This window comes from Hydra vulgaris, chromosome 01, assembly GCF_038396675.1.
Source record: "Hydra vulgaris chromosome 01, alternate assembly HydraT2T_AEP".
Taxonomy (NCBI): Eukaryota; Metazoa; Cnidaria; class Hydrozoa; order Anthoathecata; family Hydridae; genus Hydra; species Hydra vulgaris.
The window spans coordinates 64,386,581-64,403,669 of record NC_088920.1 but is presented as its reverse complement, the minus strand read 5'-3'; the positions used below and the strand labels follow the sequence as shown (position 1 = coordinate 64,403,669).

Here is a 17,089-nt window from a genome sequence, read left to right as displayed (position 1 = left end):
CTCTTAAAGAACTAAAATGTTTTATATTTTCTTAAAAACTGTTTTATATTTTCTTAAAAAATGTTTTTAATTTTCTTAAAAAACGTTTTATATTTTCTTAAAAAATGTTTTATATTTCGCATAAATCCTGTAAAACACAGCAACCAGATAACATAAAAAATCAGAAAGATCTTCACTTACTGCATGAGCCACTGTAAAAAAGGCCTTCTGCCACTATTCTTGATACTTTTTAACGTATCTACTATATATTTATGTAATATACTATCTTATATTATAATTTGTTCAATTTAAATATTACCACTGAGCAAGAGAAAAGTAAGATGTAGAATCATTGACTGACGATAAAGCTTAGCTAATAACTACAATTCACAAAACGAAAAATTGCGCTCGTTTTTAAGTCCATGCAAATAAGTTTTGGGTACAAAAAATAAAATTATTTGAAGTCAATTTACTGTATAAGAAACATTTTATTTAACATTTGATTTTAACATGGACGTATAAGATTATATACAGTATATTATATTATATAAGTATATACAGTGTCTTTTGCTACTATTGTGCTACTCAAGAAAGAAATGGAAAAAAAATCAATAGCTTTGCCAGATTATGATGGCGGTGACAGTTTTACCCAACTAATGTCTCTTGCAAAAGTTTAGAATCAGTTAAGTATTTTTTGGATTAATCCATAGTTTATTGAAAATGACCTACACAAATGGCATACATAAAACTAAGATTTAATTTATATTATATACATACACTTGTATGTATATAACATTATTAGTTTAGAGTAATTTTTTTAAAGCACCTTAAGTTTATTTTTTAAATGATTTATAGTGATTGTATATATAAAATATGTACATATAATATGAGTTTGTATGTATGAAGTTGTTATGTTTATATAGTAATTTATAGTGAAATACTTTTATTATTATATTATATTAATGATATATTATTATAAATATTATATTATATAATGTATTAGATATAACTAACGCAGTAAAAAATTTAAAAACCAAGCAGTTATCTCATTTTAGAAAACTACCAGAAGATTTGATTGATTCGGGCATATCATCAGAATTTTTAAAAAATTATATTCTGAATGAAACGAAGAAAAACCAAAATAAAAAGAGATATCTGTTTGAGAGAGATTGGTGTTCAATTTGACTTTTTGTAACTGATTAGAATACAGTGGTAAAAATGTAAACAATATCATCGTGTGACAAATTTATGCAAATTACATAGCGTAGGTGTATTTAAAGAAGCGCAATTGTGCAAGTAATTCTTGAAGAATTTGTGTTGGTAAAATATGAAAACTAAATTTTTTCTAATTGGTTGGGAGCCACTAAATATCTATCATTTTTATCATTCATTAAATATTTATCATTCTATCATTTTTTACTTATATTTAACTATAAAAGCAGTTGCAAATTAGTGGCAGTAGCAGCTGTAAAGTAATAAAATTAAAAAAAAAATTGTTGTTTTAAATTACTTTTAGAAAAAAATTGCAGAAAGTTAAATTTGATATCATTGAACTTAAAAAGTTTTCTGGTATAATTTTTTACGCTGATCAAAAATCTTTTTTCAAAATTAAATTTGTGCTTTAGGAAAAAAAGTTATGAGTAAAAAATGGACAAGGAGAATTGTGGGATTGAATGAAATACACTAATATTAAGTGAAGTAATAGCTCACTTTTTAAATACGGCTTTTTATTAAATCTCAAAAAAGTACTTTTAAGTACTTCTGAAATCTTTTACATTATAAAAACTTTTCCATCAGAGTTTTAAAAGTTTTTTTATTACTCTTGTATTACTTTAGAGCTCTAGAAATACTTGAATTGCTTCAAAACTATTATTTTTAATGATGTCATTTTCAAATTATATTAAATTAAAGGAATTATAACATAATTTATATATAGTTTATTTCATATTTTTCAAACAAAAATAAAAATCAACAATTAAAAAAGTCGTGGTACAAAATATGGTAAATTTAACAATAAAAAAATTCAAGTTTTCACTGCAACAAAGTTTTATCAATGCTGTTAAGTTTGGGCTGTAGGGTTTGAAGTGTATCTCTATTTAAAACCAAAAATTTATCTTTACTAGTTCAAAATTAAAGTTTAAAAGACAATATCAGGAACGTTGTTTTTATTAGGCATGTATGGATAGCGTTTTTATAATGTGCACTCAGTATCTCAGTATCTCATATGAAATGCTTATTATGAAATGGTAATCCATTTTTTTAATTACACGATATTTCTTTGCTCACTACACGATATTTTACGATATTTCTCTGCTCGCTATACAATATTTTACAATGTTTTACTGCTCACAACACGATATTTCAGAAAATATAATGATAAGAGATGTTTTATGAAAATGTTTTATGTTGTTCTACTCACGTGATGTCACGTCACGTCATGTCGTTATGATATCGACTTATCAAAATTTAAAACATTTTGCTTGAAAATTGCAATGAAGATTTGTACCAATGGTTCAAACAGCTTATAGGATTTTATTACAGAGATCCGTGTAAGAGAATTTAACTAGGAAGATTACGCTACCTTCCTTACCAATGTCATTGAAACTCTAATCTCTCGATTTTGAAACAAGCACTTTAACCACTTAACCACAGCTGTTGTTAAAGAAGAAGCAAGTTTTGCAGACAATTTAACGTGCTTTGAACATTAATTTTTAGATTAATCAAAACCCTAAAATAAAAAATATTAATTTATATTGTGTTTTAAATACATTAAAATAAATAGATTTAAAGTAAGAAACTAACTTTTTCAAAAATTAAAAATTTAAATTAAAAAAAGTATCCAGCAAAAAGGTTTTCACTAGGTAACAATATTTTTTGTATCAAAACTTCACTAATAGTATAAAAAATTAATATGCAAAATTTTACTGGCACCTTCTTGAGCTGTGTTTAAAAATTTGTCATGGTTCTTACCCAGTGGGCACAGGACCTAAATAAGACGTCTTTTGAACGTTCTAAAGACGTCTAAAACGTTCAAAAGACGTTTAAAAGACGTCTTTTTTACGTCCTGTGCCCACTGGGTTAAGGTAATTTTGATCAAATTTGCATCTAATTTTAATGAAAATGAAATACGGTCTAATTGAAGACATCTAGATATTGCTTTTGTTCGGTGGTTAAATTATTTCTTTTGAATTAAGAGCTTAATCAAAAATATTGATTCATATTTGTATTTACACTCTATTTATATCCTATTAAATAGAAATCTTGAACTAAAAGTATAAAGTAAATAAAAAGAAACATGATCGTTTGTTCTCAATAAACTTTATGTTCCGAGTGCAACTCCTGTTGTAAACTCCTGTGAAAACAGTTCAACAAAATGTAGGTTATTAACAGTATTGTTGACGCACAAATGCATAGACATAGCGTACTAATATAAGTCCTACTATAGATTCCATACACATTTACGAAACATACGAGTATACGCATAATTATGCGGTATTGTTTTCTGTTGATTTTTAAATACGAAAAGAAGAGATTTAGTAACCAAAATCCAGAACATTGGAATTTGTACTAAAAACCTTTGCTTACATTTTGTTAAATATATTTTTAAACTTGGAGGAGGAAAATGCTGATACAACTATTTTACAGGATACTTTAAAGATCTTTGTCAGCAAGTTTTAAAAAATGCTTAAGACACCATAGAATTTTTTCAGAATTGATTAAAAAAGAAGTATCAAATTCTTACTATTACTATTTCTTGTTTATTAAATTTATGTTTATCAAAACAAAGAAAACAAGAAGTATCAAGTTCTTGATTCAAGAAACCTTTAAAAGCTAAATTTAAAAAGAATTTAGGAAAGATATTAAACTAGCTTTGCACCCCAAAGAAGCAATTAGTTTTTTAACCTCAACTAAAAGCTACTAAAAGAAATAAGACTGTAAAGAAAACTAAGATTAAAGATAATTGATTATCTTTGAGATGAGTTCCGTTAATATTTTTAGCCTTTAATACTGAGAGTATTAACATAACTCAATACAACGTGACCTGTCAGATAACCAATACCGACTAATCAGAAACAGTACAATAATTCAATAAGAAGATTTTATTCAACTCTACACATAATGTTTAAAGCACTCTTAACTTGACATCTTTATTATCTTGACAGCAGGAAGTTTAGTGATGATGAATAAGTAATTCTATCCTATAAAGCTGGGATTGATGGAGCAACTGAGCAACCGTGGCGCCATGGTTAGAGTACTTGCTTTAGAAGTAAGAGACTCAGGGTTCAATGCAACCAATTGGCATATTTTGTGCCATCAGTTAGAAAAGAAGCGTGTACTTCCTTGTAAATGCTCTTCCGCGGTAATCTGAGACAAGATCGTTTGACCGTTTGACCACGGTACTCTGAGACAAGACCGTCTTTTTGAGACACCTAAAACAAAAATTAAATTAAGAAATAAATTTAGACAGAATTTATGCAAGCAAAAGTATGTAGATAAATACTTGCAGGAGGCTTTGAAGAATGAGAAAACTATGTACCAGATGTACACAAACACCTTGATTCCACTAGTATACCTATTATACCTTGATTCCACTGGTATAATTAAACATTGTATGGTTAAGAAAAACCCTTCCAGTATCTAACTTTTTTGGTCTTTCTTATCTGAGAAAAACTGAGCTGAATAGAAGTGAAGGTTTGAAGTTTTAACTCTGTAGTTATTTGAAGAACATTCATAAAAGATCATGTAAAAAGAAAACTTTAACATACTTAAAGAAAAGGTTATTAATGCATTTACTAAATACTGCTCCTACTCAATCCTACAGCTTAGTGTTAAATCATCTCAAATGATCGAGTTTGTGAATGTTTTACAAAGGAAATGTTATGAAAACCTTGCAAACCGGTATGTCTATTATACACTGCTGGATAAAAGCCTTTGATTAAGTTTTACATTTTGACAACAAAAAAAAAAATTTTATTTAGCTTGGCAACCGGAAAACAAGACCACTGTGCAGAACCAAAAAAAAACAAACTTTGCCAGATACAGGAAAGAACTTAACCTTCTTCTTGATATCCCAAAATCTGGATTTGAAAATACTAACAATATAAATTTTGCAAGCAGATGCTGAGATACTAATACAACATAAGTTGAAGTTGTGATTATGATGGTATTGAAGACAGTCTAAAGATATTTTATGTTTAAACTGGACGGTATGAAATTTAAATTGCTCTGCAATCAAAGTGCAATTTCGATATGGAATAAGTAAGTGTTCCTGGTATTTCTCAAATGCACACAAACTCATGGAGCATAGGGCTGAGAACACAGATACATTGTACTTTACCATTGAATTTTATTTTATTTTTTATTTTTTTTAATATTTAGGTTTTTTTTGTTATTTAAGTGCCCCAAGAAGACCTAACGGTCTTGTCACAGAGCACTGCGGAAGTGCATTTAACTAGGAAGTTCACTCCTCTTTCCTTACCGTGACGCGAATTTAAATGAGTCACAAAAAGTTATAAACAAAAATAAGTTCACAACGTAAGATTAAACCACGATGTAAAAATATCAAGATGAATAATAAAGGTGATTGAACTGAGCTTCTTTAACCACATTTACAAATTGCTGGCCAAACTAAGAATTTTTTGCAAATACTTGCATTTCAATGCATTTATATTTGGCATTCAGTTTCTTGTAATTAAATGCTGAATAATATTGGTGTCCTGGGAGAGATTGGAAATATGCAGCACAATAAGTTTGGAAATATGCAGCACAATAAGTTCGGAAATATGCAGCGCAATAAGTTTGGAAATATGCAGCACAATAAGTTCGGAAATATGCAGCGCAATAAGTTTGGAAATATGCAGCACAATAAGTTTGGAAATATGCAGCACAATAAGTTTGGAAATATGCATATTTCCAAACTTATTTGGAAATATGCAGCATAATAAGTTTGGATTTATGCAGCACAATATGTTTCATTATCAATAATCAAACAAAATTTTTTATCGACTTTTTATAGAGCAGCTTTAAACAATGAATCGCAACATTTTCTTGCTTTTTTTCACAACAAGGAACTTTTTTCAGCAATTTCTTTTCACTCGTTGTATAGTGGAAGCACTTAGTTTTAAATTTATTTGCTGAAGTTCGAACAAAAATCTCCACATTTTTGTCTAAGGCATCTTTTAGTTTTTTAACAAGATCTCGTCGAACAAAAACGTTTATGCTTCCACCTCCTGATTTCCTTTTGACTCATTCACAACGCTCTTCACTGTTTTCAAAACAATCTGCAACTCTTTAGAAGTTGTTTTATTTAGTACACCAGAATTTTTAACGAGAAAATGCAAACTATTTTCGTTTCTTATCTTGATTTGATGATATGTCAACTAAAACTAATTGTTTTGATAGCAAAGTTGTTTAAATTTTAAATAACACTAATACACTGACATTTAAAAAATTAACTATTCAAAATAATGCTCGGTTTTTGTAAACACAACGTTAGAACACGCGCAGATTTCTCTGGTAAATGTCTTAACGCTAAAAGTAAAGATTCACACCAGTGAAACAAAATCCATTATCGAACCTATGCAAATTTGCACTAAATAAGATTTTTGCAATGCTTTGCACTTATGCAGATTCTCGTAAATACTCGTAACTAAGTTTGTACTTAATCAACAGCATACATAAATCAATTTTAATACGTCATTGACAAATTCTTTTTAATTCTAACTTCTGGTACTTCTAATGAATATTGTTAACTGTATGTTAGATCAGTAAACTAAAAGAATTGACAAAATAAAAACAAAACAAAATTAAATCATACTATTATTAATAATAATTAGTTAAATAATGTTATAAATTTGGTAAATAGTTGAATAAATATGTAAATACACTCTATATAAATATGTAAATACATTCAATACACTCTAGTCAATTGAGATTTACATTTTTTGTATCTCAGGTCTTTTTTTTAATAAGACCTTAAAACTATTTGGACGGTATGTGATTCCAAATTGTCCTTCGAGACTAGGTAAGTCTTTTCCTGGTGCAGATGTGAAAATAAAATTCATGATCAGACCGGAGATTATTAGAAAAAGCTGATTTTTGGCCAATGTCTCACCAAGACATACTCTCGCTCCAGCCGAAAAAGGTTTAAAATATTTTTGAGAAACTGAGTCAAAATGACCATTTTCGTTTATCCAGCGTTTAGGATCAAATTTATCAGGATTTTCAAAGTATCTGTTATCGTGATGAAGACCCCATAAATTTGTGATTACTATAGCGTCTTTAGGAATAATTTTTCCACAAATAGTGGTATCTTTTAATGCTTTATGAGCCAAGTTTAGTGGCACAACAGATGTCATTCGCAAAGTTTCTTGAATAAACGCTTGTAATAAAGGAAAAAGATTCTTTTCGGCTAGTGTTGGATATCTACAACTAATACTTGATGTAATTTCTTTATAAATTTCTTCTTGATACTCAGGGTTGTGTATTAGATATAAAACCATCCAGCAAATAGTAATAGCCGTTGTTTCGGTACCGGCAACAAGTAATTCAATCAATAATAAGGTAATGTATTTCTTTGCAAAATCACTGTCTAAATCGTCGTACTTTGTTAAAAAATGTTGAATCATGCTATCAGTTACATTAGTGATTTCATTTTCATTATACCTTCTCCAATGATCTTCAACCTTTTTTTCAACCCACGGGTTTAAAACGAATCTCGCTTGTTTTATTTCATTCCATTCCCGCAACGGCAAGTAACGAAGCCAATGTACGAATGTCGTTTTATCTATAATCCCAGAGTTATCAAGCAAAAGTTGAATACTTTTCACAACATCTTTAAACTCGGAGTTTTGGTTCAGGAAGCGTTCATTAAATAAGTACCCCGACATTACATTAACAGTACAGAAGTCTGAAAATTAATAAACATAAATAAATGTTAATAAGAACTAATTCAGTATTTAGAAAATATTTTAATTACAAAGTTCAAAAAAATGAAACAAAACGTAAAAAAAATATAATAAACTAAAAAAAAAAATACTTACCAATTTCACAACGCAAAGCTATTTCCTTTTCAGTATTAAAAAGTTTTTTACAAAGTTCGTCTCTTTCAAAAGTTATCATCTGTTCTTGTCTCGTTAGTCCGCCAGCATATTTTTGAACGGAAAGATGAATAACTTTTCGCAACGCTTTTAAATTTGGTCCATAATCAGTGTGCGATAAGTTTTTATATCCTTTTGTAAAAACATTTGACGTAAACTCAGTTGGTCTACCACCAAAAATTGAACCTTTGGTTAACAAAGCTTCATGTATGCTTTCCATACTATTAAGTATAACGAGTCGCTGAGTACCAATACTTACACTAAATATATCTCCATAAATTTTTGTTAAAGATGAAAACGTTTGGGAAGAGTTTTTACCTAATTGATGAATGTTTCCTAACAAAGGTAATGGAAACAGACCTTTTGGGTATTTACTACAAATCCATAAATGTTGCAAATAAGAAAAAACAAAATACAAAAAAGCCGGAACAAGTACGGCGAATATTAATTGTTGAAAAACAAGCGTTGTTTGTTGGACGGTAACAATTGTTTGAATCATTCTTTTTTGTGTGTTTCAGAGTATATAGCTAAAACAAGCATTTAGAAATTATTATAATGACATTTATAAAACTACAACATTTTTTTTTTTACTTATTATTTTCATTTTTTATTAATTAAAATAAACATTTACGTTATCTTAATTTAATTGTAAGAAGCTTGATTATAAAATTATTTATGGCATCATCGAAAAAGTTTTGAAAAGCAGGGCCGGTTCGAGGCAACAGGTGCAACCGTCATTGAATAAATTATTTAATAAATGTTTTTATCTATATATATTCTTTAATTAGTTGAGTAATCTTCATTATCAGTATTTACTAAGCACAAATAATATAAATTAACTAAAATAATTTTAAAAATATAAATTTGCGAAGAGAAAATAAAAAGTAATGATTAAAGTTGTTCTGATACAAAAAAGCTAAATCGTGAACATACACCCTAGTGATTCACTCGGGAACATACACCCTAGTGATTTACTCGTGAACATACACCCGTGTACTAGTGATTTATAGGAACTCTCCGTGCTTTTGCAAACTTTTTTTGTTATCTTTGTTAAATTAATGTTACTTGCAATCTCACTTTTGGTAGGAATTAGAGACATCTCAATGTAGTCAAGGTACTTTTCAAGAAACTGCTGTCGGGTATTAGTTTAAATGATCAAGATATTTAATCTGTAAAATATCTGGTCTGCAAGATAAACAATTAGATAGTTTAAAAGTAAAACACTAAAGAATCTTACTGAGGACTACAAGCAACCTTTTAAAATTTATTTAAAATGTAACATGTTATTCAAGAATTTATATGTTATATAATTTAATATAATTTAATTGTAGCGTATTATGGAATTCTTAAAAATCATTTTAAAATCTCAAGTTCTTGAGTGGTATTTTTAAATGAGAACTTTGCTCGATGTTGAACGTATCTCAACTATTGTAAAGAAATTTAAAAATAAAAAGAATTAGAACAAACAACAAAATGTTTTTCATAGAGAAAAAGAGCTGCAACTAACAACAATTTTTTTGTTTACATTTACTTTTTAACTTACTTGTTACTTACTTGTTAAGTGGAGAACTTTATAACTTTAAGTGAAAATAACGTGTTACTTTAACAAAAAAAGGTTAAGAATTTTTTTTTAAATACAAGCAAAAGTAGTTGTATTAAACAAAAATAAATTTTTATTTCATATAAAACTTTAACTATAGATCGTCAAGGATGAGGTCTTTGAAAATATTTTAAATTTAAGTTTTAAAAATTCATCTTAACTACGTTGAGATTGCGCAACATATAATTGCGTCAACTACATTAGGATTGCGCAATCTCAACTACGTTGAAATTGCGCAAAATCGGTCTCGATTGATTTTCTTTCTTAAATGGATTTCAATCAGCTTAAGCTTTAAAAAATCCCATCTTCTAAGACTTAAGTAACTGGCTCAGTTTCTACAATTTGCAAAACCACACACAGGTTTACAAAAATCAATAGACTTTTATTTCGTTAACGGTGTCAAGTTTGATATTAAAGTTGAAAATATTTGCAGTTGAGAAAACAATTCTTTACCATTGATGTTAGAATGTCCTTCAAAAGCTTATTTTGTGAATCAAAGTATATTTTTAAAGCCCTAAAGAAAAAGTATTTTGAAAAGAATGTATAACAAATAAAAACAACAAGAACTAAAGCAAAGTCATTCATATGGTTAATTCTTTCTTAGCTTAGTTCCTGAAAACGCGGGGTCCCGGTGGGGGGGCAATCTTTACACCTCCCTGTTGACCAACATTGTTGAAAAAGTATAAAAAAATAAAAATAAAAAGACTAAAAAAAAGGAAGCACACTTTTCGCATATAAGCATACATATTGAATATTTTTTAGGAGGTGAGAGCATCATAACTTCTAGTATAGATTATATATATATATATATATATATATATATATATATATATATATATATATATATATATATATATATATATATATATATATTGATCACTCTTAAACAGACAAGAGTTGTATTTCCAGCAATATACAACATTTATCAATAAATAAAACCCTAGACTACCCATATATCAATAAATAAAACCCTAGACTACCCATAAATAAACTTATTAAAAGTTCGTAATTGGTTTTTAATACATTTTAAACTGATTTTATAAGGTTATGTCTGAATGGCTAACTTACCCCGTAATCGGGGTAAGTTTGGTATAAAACAGGGGCAAATTCAATTTTCACCGTTTTCTTTTTTTATTTTTGTTTTATGTTTTATTTTTTTTTATTAAAAAACAAAAACAATTTATACTTAAAGCTGGATGTGTGTTATACCTTAGTATGAAACCCTCTAAATATTGAAAAAATGTAAAATTCTTATTTATTTGGTTCCTAATATTTACCCTAAGTTAAATTTTTATTTTCAAAAAACAAAAAATATCTTATCGAAAATGAAAACAAACTATTTAACAAAAAAAACATTGAAGGTTCGCCTATTTGTATTGGGCCAACCTCCAGTGTCGTAATGTTAAAAGTATAAACGCTTACATTCTAAAACCATGAAACAATATTATTTAACTAAAATAATCCTTAAACTTCAGGACTTCAGCTTTAACTTCAGAACTTGGATAATACTTTATTGCCAAACACCAGTGAGTAAATTAAAATCAAACAAACTGTTCAAAGTTTACTTTGATGTATCAAAAATCGTTAAAATGGCCCCACACTTCTAACTATAATCCAATATGATTTTTTTTTTGGAAAGAGGGTTGAATTACTACCAACTATAACCTAGATTTCTCGTTTGCTAAAACGCATAGTCTTTCAATAAACTCGACCAACACAAAAATACCAATGGGTAATCTGCGTAAGATATGGAATTATTTTACAAAAAAAAAGAAAGATAAAAATGGTAAAATTAAACTTTAAACTCATTTAAGTTTTATTAAAAATCATCTTTAAACTCATTTAAGTAAACATTAAACTCATTTAAGTTTCAAGAAAAAAAAATTTTAATTCTGAGGAATAATAATAACTCCGATGAGTTTTTTTCTAAATAGTTTTTTATTCTTTAAAGGAAGTACTATACACTTATTCTTTTAACTTTTTAAGTATTAATTTATATATTTTAAATCTTCGAGTATTTAAATTGGAAATTTTACATCTTACTCTTATATGCAGTTTATTCGAACGTTTTGACAATATTTTTTTTTTTTAGGGGCTCAAATGAAAAGATTGAGATCCTATTGCATCTACCATATCAATATCTTTTTTGACCATTTCTTTCATCATATCTTCTTTGAGCCACTGTCTGTTTTTCAAATTGTCTTCTTTATATATTTTTTTTTTTTACGTGAATCTCTTATGTAACATATTTTATTAAACAGTAAAATATGTTAAAATATATTAAAATAGCAAAATATATACTATTAATAAAAAACAACCTAACTTGTTTACTATTATAAACAAACGCAATGTGTTGAATATATACCAATACATAAAAAAAAAGTATTTTCGGAAAACCTAAGGGTGGGTTGGGGGATTGGCCCTAATGCACCCTAAGTCCCCCTTCCCTCTCCCTACTTTCTTCCATAGATCCGCCTTTGGAAGTGTATCTTGCATTAATTTGTATAATTTTTATGAAGGTGCCATATAACAACAACAACAACAACAACAATAAGATGTTTATTTTCCTCAAAATTTACAATCATCTAATTACTATATTATATTAATAATAATAATAATAATAATAATAATAATAATAATAGTAATAATAATAATAATAATAATAATAAAAACAGCAGTAATGAAAGTAATAAATATTAATGACAAAAACAATAAAGTTTCTAAAGAAATAGTTGACAAAAAAAAAAAAAAAAAAAAGGAAAGCTAATGTAAGTTAATAATGATTTAAAATTATAATTAAAATTTTATTTAGAATTTGTTTAAATTTATTTTGTTTTAAATAAAGAAATGAAGATAAATTATTTTGAAATTTTAACTTTTTAAACTCATTCACATTGCACACAAGACTTCGATTCAATTCACTGATGCATTGATGTGTTGTTGAATACTTACCATACCTCAAAGTTTTATAGGTAGGTACATTTAGTTTTCCATTATTGATGTTTCTAGTTAACTGTGAATGTATAAATCGAGTTTCAGAGAAGAAGGTTGTAATAGATGAAGGTAAATTTTTATTAAGGGAGTCAAAAAGAAAAAAAAGATTAGCAAATTTAACTTGTGCTAACAAAGTAGGAATTTTAAGTTTTTTGAAGAAGTTTGAAGCTTCTATATTATGGAGTTAAAAATTAATTATTCGGATTGATTGGCGCTGAGCTGATAACAATTTATTAATATTACAGTTGCCAATTTTTCCCCAAACTTGACAACAGTAGATGAGATGAGATTTAAAAATTGCAAAATACAGATTCTTAAGGGTAGTTTTATCAACATAATGGCGAATTATTGAAAGCATGCCATTATCTTGATGAAGTTTTTTACGGCGTCTATATGAAAATTCCATGAGAGTTTCGAATCTGTAAAAATACCAAGATATTTAACAACCTGTGTTAGATATAAACGTCTATTATTAATTTTAATTTTAGTTATATGATTGTTGTATAAAATTTTTGTCTTGGAGATGAAAAAAGTATTAGTTTAGTTTTTTTCCAAGTTTAGAGAAATTTTGCAATAAGCGAATGAACTAAACCTTATAGGTCTAAGTTTATATTCTTACACATATGGTGACAGTGTGTGTATTTTATCATTTTCAAAGCGTGTTAGTTTGTATATATATTTCTTTTAATGCTAGTTGTTAATAGCTAGTTGCTATTTTGCTAACTTTGAGCAAGAAGTGGGTGTACGAAATGCACAAATAAATTGCGCCAAAATCGTAACGATTATTCTTTCGCTACAACTCTTTTTTTCTTTTTTAAACTTAACTTAATTCTGAAGACTTTATGTAAGAATACGTCTCATTAATATAAAAACATTCATTTAGATATCTAAATGTTACCATCTAAAACATCTTTTAAGGTTTTCCTTTACATATTTTTCCATATTTTCAAAATGATGTTTAACTTTAAGTTACCTTATAAAAATAGGCAATAACGTAAAATTAACAACGTTAAGAAGGAGACGTCATTTTTTTGAATCTCTGCGGAGAGGTGTATTAATTTTAATTTTAATGGAATCGTCAAGGGGATCGTCCATAAATTACGCAACGCTAGATTTAACTAAAAATAAATATAAGATGGAAACTCCCTCGCAGAAACTTTTAATAGACGAAATGTTAGTAAAGATTTTAAGAAAATCGCTGTAAAAAAAACCAAACGATTTCTTACTTCTATTATTTAAATAAGTTTTGTGTTGCGTAATTTACAAACGACCTGAAAGGGTAGCTTTGCTCTAGGAGCATATTTATTAGGGTTTCAGCTGATATTTCAACTTCAGCTACGTGCAATTACGTCAAAATAGCGGGAGAGGGTCTGCATTTTTTGACAGTTGTTGACAAGGGGGGAGGTCAAGACAAGTTGACTTTAGTTTAATTACTTAAAAAAAAGAAAAATTAGGCAGCGCTTGCAGTCTTATATTAAATACTCAACCTTCAGTATTTTAGTTTGTTAGCTATTTATCTTCCTACTTTTTAAAAACCGTGATGTGCTTTAAAAAATCCGATACATTCAGTACTAAATAATAACACACAAGATGTTTACTCGCAGCACTGTTATTTTTTTAAAGTTGTTGTTGGTTAGTCTGCTGTGTAAACAAAAAAGATTTATGTAAGTTGATGGTATACATTATAATATTTAAATTTTTATACCAGGGCTAGGCAACCTGTGGCTCGCAAGTCTTTAAAAACTGAAAAAATTTTTAAATTGCAACTTTTTGCCCATTCGTCTCAAATGGTTGCCGACCCCTGGTTTATTCAATTTGTTAAATGCATTTTTTGTAGTACTAGACTGGATTAGAACTAATTAGCTTTTACTGTAAAATTGGATTAGATCTAAAGTTAAAGTGAGGAGAATTGGCACATTGAAGTGTTGTGTTAATTTACAAATATGTTCATAATTTATACGTGTAATGTGTATACATTTTTGTGAACCCTTTAATCTCTTTTTTGTTCGGAGTAAGTCTTTATAGTTATAAACAGGAAACATGTTTCTAAGTTAAAAATTAAACTTGTTTTTTCTATACCTTTTTCTTCTATTGACTTTTTTTTCATAGCATTTGTAATTTTAAATTTAAATTTATTTGATATATGTTCATAAGTTATAACTTGAGTAATGAATTCTTTTTTTTTTAACGTATTACTTTTGATCACTTTTATTTGTAAACTAGTCTATTCAAAGTATATATGAATTTTTTTCCATTAAATTTTGATTTTAGAGTGGACATGGAGGAAACACTCTTAAACATCTCTTCAAACAATTTTATTGGAGTAAGATTGAAGAGATTACTCTTAATTTTACGTAAGTGGATATTAATGATTTATAGTTATGACAATTTGGTAAAACGACGCAATTTAATTTTTGTGTAATAGTTCTTTCAATAACCATACATATATATATATATATATATATATATATATATATATATATATATATATATATATATATATATATATATATATATATATATATATATATATATATATATATATATATATATATATATATGTATATATATATATATATATATATGTATATATATGTATATATATATATATATATATATATATATATATATATGTATGTATGTATATATATGTATATATATATATATATATATATATATATATATATATATATATATATATATATATATATATATATATATATCGCATCATAGCCGATAAAGACGGAACGAAACGATTAAAATCTTAAATGATTACACAATTTAAACTTGTGAAAAATTTTTAATCTAACATGCCATAATTTACATATCGGCGTTTGACATCGCAAATGACGCATGTTTATTTAATGGTGAAAAAAGCAAGTCTTGTTAGAAGTTAGTTTTTGTCAGTTCTCAGTTCCGATTTTGAAATTATACAAATTGTGTTATAGTTGTTAATATATTTATCAATAATACATATAAATACATGTATATCCATATAATAACATGTATATAAATGTAATTACGTATATATATATATATATATATATATATATATATATATATATATATATATATATATATATATATATATATAAATTAATTAGTTAATCTAGTAATCTAATATTGCTCTGTTCTTTAAGAACATTGAGCACTCTCTTTGTAGAATACACTAACATAATTTATATATATATATATATATATATATATATATATATATATATATATATATATATATATATATATATATATATATATATATATACAAAGAGAGTGCTCAATGTTCTTAAAGAACAGAGCAATATTAGATTACTTAATTAATTAATTTATATATATATATATATATATATATATATATATATATATATATATATATATATTAATTAATTAATTAAGTAATCTAATATTGCTCTCTTTTTTACGAACATTGAGCACTCTCTTTGTAGAAAGAACTGACATAATTTATATATATATATATATATATATATATATATATATATATATATATATATATATATATATATATATATATATATATATATATATAAACAATTTCATCAAGTTTTTAAATATTAAAAAAAAAAGATATTCAAAGTTTGTTTTTAAATAATTAGAACCATTATTATATTATCTAAAACCCAGTGGACACGGGACTTAAATAAGACATCTTTACTTAAGTAAGACATCTTTACAACGTCTTTTGAACGCTTCAAGCGTATTTTGAACATCTTTTAAACAATTTGGACGTCTTTTGAACATTCAAAAGACTTGTCTTTTTGATTTCGTGTCTGGGAACAGAGTGTAAAAAGTAATAAGTAAAGCAAAAAAATATTAAAAAAAAAACATAATATAATAATAATATAATAATATAATACTAAAATCGAAACTCTTACTTTTTTTCCCTTTGCAGATAAAGGCAGCTATTTAAGAATGTTTAATGATTTTTAAATTTTAACCTTTTCTTTTTAGTTTAAGGATCGTCCTTAAATTACGTAACGCTACATTTTTTTTAAAAACAGAAGTAGGAGTTCTTAAGCGCTTTTACGCGGCAATTTTCATTCAACTTAAATGCTTAAAAACTTTGATTCTGGGGTTGCCCATAAATTATGTCAAGCGATTTTTGATAATGTTTGACCCCTCCCTCCTGCTAGTCTTTAGTAACAAGTCCCATACGAGACGTCACATAACCACAAACACCTCCCCTCTCCCGAGAGCGTGACGTAGTTTATGGACGGCCCCTTATCGTTTAACTTTTGGCTCTGCGAGGGAAAACTTTTGATCTCTTTTGTTTCGTTTATTAGTGAAATTTAGCGTTGCGTAATTTACGGACGATTCCTTACGTAACCTACAAATGTTAAGTCGTAAAGTTGTTTCAAACGTGCAAGGCTCAAAGTTCAAAGATAACATAACATTAGTTCAA

General features: G+C 26.9%; 1 protein-coding gene across 1 annotated transcript; it reads right to left on the bottom strand.

Annotated features, from left to right (window-relative positions):
* Window positions 1–6,785: 6,785 nt before the first annotated feature.
* Window positions 6,786–16,673, bottom strand: LOC100208457 (steroid 17-alpha-hydroxylase/17,20 lyase). The gene is made up of 3 exons (XM_065788935.1): window positions 16,563–16,673; window positions 8,022–8,605; window positions 6,786–7,888 (listed from the first exon to the last, which is right to left on the bottom strand). The coding sequence occupies exons 2-3, from the start codon at window positions 8,575–8,577 to the stop codon at window positions 6,915–6,917; spliced, it is 1,530 nt and encodes a 509-aa protein (XP_065645007.1). The 5' UTR covers window positions 8,578–8,605; window positions 16,563–16,673; the 3' UTR covers window positions 6,786–6,914.
* Between the last annotated feature and the right edge of the window lie 416 nt (window positions 16,674–17,089).